Source organism: Spea bombifrons, chromosome 2 (assembly GCF_027358695.1).
Source record: "Spea bombifrons isolate aSpeBom1 chromosome 2, aSpeBom1.2.pri, whole genome shotgun sequence".
NCBI lineage: Eukaryota > Metazoa > Chordata > Amphibia > Anura > Pelobatidae > Spea > Spea bombifrons.
Window position 1 is genome coordinate 119,391,130 of NC_071088.1, and position 6,835 is coordinate 119,397,964.

Genomic DNA, 6,835 nt, shown 5'->3' on the forward strand with positions numbered 1-6,835 from the left:
TAGCATAGGCCAACTGGACCTAGACTTTGTGTGGCAGGTCTAGAGGGCGACAGCTGCTTTGGTAAATAATCAGGGGGGCATATTAGGGACAAAGTGTAACAAAGGTACCTTATGTAAAAACATTTACAGAAATGTCAAGATTATGCATATTCTATAACAACACATATATTTGTGTCATTGTATGTGAGTATGGATTATTTGTTTTAATAAATAACCTGTATTAATCCTAATAGCTCTTACTGTACTCTTTAGTATATTTTCATGCGCTTACATAAAATCTCAGTTGTAGATATTGACTATTAAATATTATTTTGAAAACTGCAGTATTCAGCACATTCCTGACGTCATACTATCAAGTACAACAATAACTAGTTTTAGATAGATAGGTGTGGAGGATTAATGTAATCCATGTTTGGGACTCATTTTGAAACTTCATTTACCGTATATCAATGTTAAGTCTCATGAACTGACATACATAGGAAGGCAATTTTATATATTTTCTTTTTCAAATCCTTGAAAGATCGATATAATTGCATTATCTATTTTAAGGGAATCTGCATGTTGCGGAGTGCTCTATCAAAATGTGGCTTTTGTTACACAGGAAAATGTAAAATATCATCTGTTTCAACTCCATAAAATTCTATGTGAATATTTATATTAATTTCCCTGTACTGCATTTTATGTCGAGTTCTGGAACATTTACAAGGCTATAATCCTTTGCACTCCCACTTTGTCTGAAATATGACACTTTATTCTGCACAACTAGCAACTATGAGCATTTTATTACATACACAAACATTTGATTTTTAATTATGGTTTCTTCTTATTACATAATGGTATGTTTAAGTTTGTTTTCATTTTTATGTAACTTGGTTTTAATTACACTCCAACTTTTTCATTCTGAGGTTTTTCATTTGAAACTTCTTACAATATATTCATTGTATTGTAAGAAATTTGTTATTTTAATCATTAACAAAGTTTTACACGATGTGGATGACAGGCGAACATCTAGTTGTATACTGAGAGTTGCCAAAAAAGAGGATTCATCTAGAAACCAAACTTTGCACATCAGGTAATATTGATGTGAATTAGTCAGATGCGATGCTCAACATATAGATTGCTGGCAGGCATGCCAAACCCATTAATGATGTAAGATGATGCATACTCATACTTGTGACCAAACCCATACACTGAGACAGATAAATAGGGGAGTTTCGTTCATGAGAAATTCACTCTATCTTGTTGCTGCTCATTCTCAGCACCAAATCTTTACACATCTAATAGGACCATGTCAGTTTCTCGCCAAACAACATACTCTGTTGGAGGAACCAAAAAAGGTTTCAGTGCTGCTTCTGCTGTCCCATCAGGGGCTGCCCGCACTAGCTTCAGCACTCACTCTGTCAGCCGCTCTGGTTGTGGAGGTGCCACCTCTGGCCGTGCTAGTTATGGTGGCTTTGGCAGCAGAAGTCTTCACAATTTAGGAGGGAGCAAAAGAATTTCCATCAGTTCTCAGTCTCGTCATGGATACGGTTCTGGGTATGGTGCTGGTAGTGGAGCTGGCTTTGGCGGAGGACTGGGATCTGGATTTGGTGTCGGACATGGATTTGGCGGTGGCCCTGGGTTTCCAGTGTGCCCTCCTGGAGGAATCCAAGAAGTTACTATTAACCAGAGCCTCTTAGCTCCTCTGAATTTGGAAATTGACCCAAACATTCAAAGAGTTCGTACAGAAGAAAGGGAACAAATTAAGACCCTTAACAACAAATTTGCCTCCTTCATTGACAAAGTAAGTAATTTTATTTTGTTTTGGTTTTATTGACTATAATCTAGTAGCTGCTGGGAACATATGGGTTTGTGGGTTATGTTGCGGATACTTTCTAGACCTATTACCACATAATCTCTGCTCAATGCCTATTTTATAGATACTATGAATATTTGTTGTCACTCAGGTCCGATTCTTAGAGCAACAGAACCAAGTACTGGAAACCAAATGGAGACTCTTACAAGAGCAGGGTGTCAAAACAGTGAAAAGAACCTTGGAACCCATGTTTGAAGCTTATATTAACGCCCTAAGGAGACAACTGGATGGTCTGGGAAATGACAAAGCCCGTTTGGATTCTGAACTGAGACAAATGCAAGATGCTGTTGAAGATTTTAAGGCCAAGTAAGTGAATAATGACTTGCTATATTTCCAAATAGATTATTTAGATGCAAAAAATAATTTGCGTTAAATACGGTCTGGATAATTAGCAATAGTTTTATTTGGGTTGCATGTAATGATGCTATTAGTTATATTTTTGTTCATTTTAAACAGTTAACATGAAAATTAGCGTAAATATAGTGAGGTAATGGTATTTTGCTATAGAGCTCAATTTTTTTAACATAGACAGACCAGATAGGGGTACTGAGAAGACCTAATTAAACAAGCGGGAACTTTTTTGAGATATAATTCAATTGCTCAAAACTCTATTTTGGATGACTTTATTGACAAACATCAAAAAAAAATCTTATGTCCCAAACACTCAAACTTACACTCAAATTAACCAAAAATATGGTTAAATGTCTTTTTAAGATGGGAAAGAGCAATTCACTGCTTAGATATACAGGAAAACCCAAATAAAATTCTCCATGGATGGTAGACCCTTCCTTGGCCTATACAAATTCCACCACTAATCTGTCAAGTGTAATAACTATGAGGTGAAATGGCATGCACAGAAACAAAGGTTGGAATACAACACTTAGTTGTGAGATGGTGCTCGAGCCAGGATACCACCAAGTCTTTCAATAAATCCAAAATAAAAAAGCAGAGGCTCAGCACTCAAATGGTAAGGTGTATGGTTGAAATTTGATACCTAACAATTTTAATATAATTCATATCCCTCCAAATCCTTTTTTAACCTTTATTATATGCTTGCGCTTTTTTCTGACGACCACTGATGACAATCGACTATGTTCATATGATTGTTTGATTGAATGACTGTCCCTTTTTTAAAATGAAGCTTTGAAGTTTAAATATCTTTCTATTTTTTGTAGCTTGTATGTATTTGAGGCATTTTTTCCCAGTGTGAATCCCTGTAAAAACCAATAAAGAATTAAAAAAAAGTCATTCTATTCTACATTTCTGTATACGTTTCTACACAGTGCTGCTGCAACATCATGCCCATTGCAATTGCATGGTAATTATTACATACAGAAAACATGGACTACATTTTCTTTTAAATAGGTATGAAGAAGAAATTAACAAGCGCACAGCTGCAGAGAATGAATTTGTTGTGCTGAAAAAGGTGAGGCATCATCCAATATGCATGTTGCATTAGACCATTTATTCATACAATAAGACATATATGTCATTTTGTATCTAAAGGATGTGGATGGTGCCTTCCTGAACAAGGTGGAACTGGAAGCTAAGGCGGATGCTCTGAAAGATGAAATCAACTTCTTAAGAGCTGTCTTTGATGCGGTAATTACGTTAATGCATTCTACAATTCAACTTTGTGAATTTGTCCATAACAATTTTGAAATCGTGTATAATAATCCTCTGGCCCAGAGATATTATACCTGGCCTGATTCTAATCCTCACATGAGTTCAATGTATAATAATAATAATAATAATAATAATATATAATAAATATTGTGTTTTAATAAGCAACACTCTCCATATTTCAAAGAGGAATGGAGATAAAACCATAGCTGAATTTAACTTTGAAGTCTGTATGTCAAGTTATTTTTTAAATGCTGCCATTTCCCATGATACCTCAGCCAATATGGCATTTAAGGTGTGAGAAGTTACAACACACTTAATTTGGTATACTACAATAAAAAGTATAGTTTTACCGTAAGCATCTTATAGAATAACTGTGTCTTGAAGTATGTTTCAAGACACAGTTATGTTTTAAAACTCACCCCCAGGGTCAGATCAGTAATTTGGATGAAATGTACTGTATAGTTAATGCACATATGATTGTATCCTTTCCTATTGTAGAAGGTCAAGCAATATTTGTGCTTTGTTATTTTAGGAGCTCAGCCAGATGCAGGCACAGATCTCGGATACTTCAGTCGTTTTGTCCATGGACAACAACAGAGCTCTGGACATGGACAGTATCATTGCTGAAGTTAAAGCTCAGTATGAAGATATTGCCAACAGAAGCCGGGCAGAAGCAGAGTCCTTGTATCAATCAAAAGTGAGTGTTCTTACAATGCATAAAGTAATGTTTTGAGTAACATCACAGATCAGTGCAGGGCATCCTGACATATTCCAGCTATTTTTAGTTTGTGATTCACATCATCATCAGATCGAGCTAGGTATTGACATTCTATATCATAGTATGTTTGCCAAAAGTGAATTTGGAGATATACAGGAGTAGCTGAAGCTGCAGGGCCAATGTGGGTAAACCAGACAAAAATACATTTAAAATTATTTTCAACGTATCATTTTACAGACATTCATTCATAGTATTTTGAAATGTAAATATTGAACAATTTGTATGTTTATCATAATTAGTATTGCACACTGATGTATGAAATTTGAATAGCGTTAATTTCGCTATTTCTACCTCTAATTACAGTACGAAGAACTGCAAGTTTCTGCTGGAAGACACGGTGATGACCTGAGAAATACCAAGGCTGAAATCTCTGAGCTTAATCGTATGATCAACAGACTACGTTCTGAAATTGAAAGTGTTAAGAAACAGGTACTTTTACTTTTCAGGGTTGGGTGATTTTTAGGACTAGTAAGAAGAATAACATGTAACAAAGACAACTACTGCCTTAAAATAGAATTTAACCATTTGCTTCTTTAGCAATCTAACTGTAAAACTGAACTAGGATATGTTCAAATGAGTATAACATGTCTTTAAAAGGCTAACTTCTATATAGTTTGACTATGTTAATCAAGTGATAGCAATATTAATAGTGTTTCTAAAAACACATTTAAACATTAAAAACACATACATCAGTCTAAAGTCATTCTTTATGCACCTAGTGTGCCAACCTTCAGAGTGCAATTGCTGAGGCTGAGAATCGTGGAGAGCTTGCATTGAAGGATGCCAAAAACAAGTTGGCTGAGTTGGAAGCTGCTCTACAGAAGGCCAAGCAGGACATGGCTCGCCAGCTGCACGAATACCAGGAGCTGATGAACGTGAAATTGGCTCTGGATATTGAGATCGCCACCTACAGGAAGCTCCTGGAAGGAGAGGAGTGCAGGTAAGTTAACCCATAATACATGTTAGTGGATCCGTGATAATGAAGAACAAAATGTAAATTATCATGTTGTTTGTCATAACACTGGTCACAAAGGAATGTGCCACATTAAACATGTATTTTTTGTTTAATATAGGTTGGCAGGAGAAGGAGTGGGACCTGTAAACATCTGTAAGTTCCATTTCTGATTTATAATGTGCATTTATTTACTTGGAGGGTTCAATCATGATAACTAAATACTGTATATATTTTGTTATCATTTTCACCAATAGCTGTTGTGAGCTCAAGCTACGGTGGCAGCAGTGGAGCTGGTCATGGATATGGAGTTGGCGGTGGAAGTGGATACGGTTCTGGTATTGGACACGGAATTGGTGGAGGATACAGTGTAGGAGGTGGAAGCTTCAGTGCAAACAGTGGAAAGGTTGCAAGCTTCGGCTCCTCAGGTGGCAGCAGCTCAAGTATAAAAGTTGTGTCGAAAACATCCACAAGCTCCAAGAGATATTAAAGTCTTTACTCATGCTATGTTGTGAGCAGCTGCAATCCTCGATACTGTGGTAACATGTGGCTTAAAATGTACTTTATTATATGATTATATGTTTTCCACCACACATTCTCTGTATCTATTTGCTTGATGTAAAAACTGTTTTAAAGTCAGCAATTTTTCACCCCTACAATTGTCACCTAGTATTAAAAGACTAAGCATGTCTAGTTATTGCATACGCTTTTCTACACATCGTATGAAAATGGTTTTACATGTTTTTTTGCAAATGGGCTGAAATGTTTCCTGCTAGTGTAAAGAGGCTATGGATTTTTCTGCCAATATGTCTTTCTAATAATCCTTCAATAAACTGCAATCATTATAAAAATATTCTGTGTCTTATAGTAAATTCAAGACAAAATTCAGACACCAAAACCAACAACTATAATGCATATTCATAATTAACTTTTGACTTTCTAAAAGGGCATCATTTCCTACATATGATCCTTATGAAATAGTATTACAGGTTTTATCTATAATTCTTATGTAGATTGCAAAATAAACAGTTTCATAAGTAGTAAGTTCACTGTAGTAATTGACAAAACATAGTGGATCTCAAAACATATTAATTTCATTAGTTACAGCAGTACATATAATTGACCATACTAAAAAATGAAACATATTATTTTAAATGAAACAATAAAAAAATATATTTTAATTTATAATATTATAATAAATGAAACACGTTATTGAATCCAAGACATACATTCCAATTTTTATTATGTTAAAATACATGCTATTTTGTAAGAACAATGCCTTTTCTTACTATGTTAATGTGTATCAAGTAAGAACTTAAAAGTTATCAAAACAGAGGTGAGTGTAGGGTGATTGATATATGGCTGCAGGAACTTCAATAAAGAAAAATACATGGCCAGAACTCAAATCCAAACTTATAAATTCCTACTATCGATAAACGTGAGTCCAAACTGCAAGGCTTCACAATAAGGCAAGATAGAAGAAAAGATAGTTAAGATGATACTATTTTATTGGCTAACTGAAAGTTTAATTGCTAGCTTTGAAGACCAAGTTGTTATGTCCCTTTCTTAGGCATTAAAGTGAAACAGAATTTTCTAAATGCAAAAGCACAGATCACACGTTAAC

The 6,835-nt window shown here is 35.1% G+C and overlaps 1 protein-coding gene across 1 annotated transcript; it reads left to right on the top strand.

The window, feature by feature from the left end:
* The first annotated feature begins 1,273 nt into the window (after window positions 1-1,273).
* On the top strand, window positions 1,274-6,062 carry LOC128474006 (keratin, type II cytoskeletal 5-like). The gene is made up of 9 exons (XM_053456244.1): window positions 1,274-1,783; window positions 1,947-2,161; window positions 3,221-3,281; window positions 3,362-3,457; window positions 4,014-4,178; window positions 4,563-4,688; window positions 4,979-5,199; window positions 5,333-5,367; window positions 5,469-6,062. The coding sequence occupies exons 1-9, from the start codon at window positions 1,289-1,291 to the stop codon at window positions 5,699-5,701; spliced, it is 1,647 nt and encodes a 548-aa protein (XP_053312219.1). The 5' UTR covers window positions 1,274-1,288; the 3' UTR covers window positions 5,702-6,062.
* The last annotated feature ends 773 nt before the right edge of the window (window positions 6,063-6,835 follow it).

Excerpts from the sequence above, each read along its gene's own strand:
- LOC128474006 (XM_053456244.1), top strand. The coding sequence starts at position 1,289 with ATGTCAGTTTCTCGCCAAACAACATACTCTGTTGGAGGAACCAAAAAA. Across the intron at positions 1,784-1,946 it reads TTGCCTCCTTCATTGACAAA|GTCCGATTCTTAGAGCAACA; the intron begins GTAAGTAATTTT and ends GTTGTCACTCAG. Across the intron at positions 3,458-4,013 it reads TAAGAGCTGTCTTTGATGCG|GAGCTCAGCCAGATGCAGGC; the intron begins GTAATTACGTTA and ends TTGTTATTTTAG.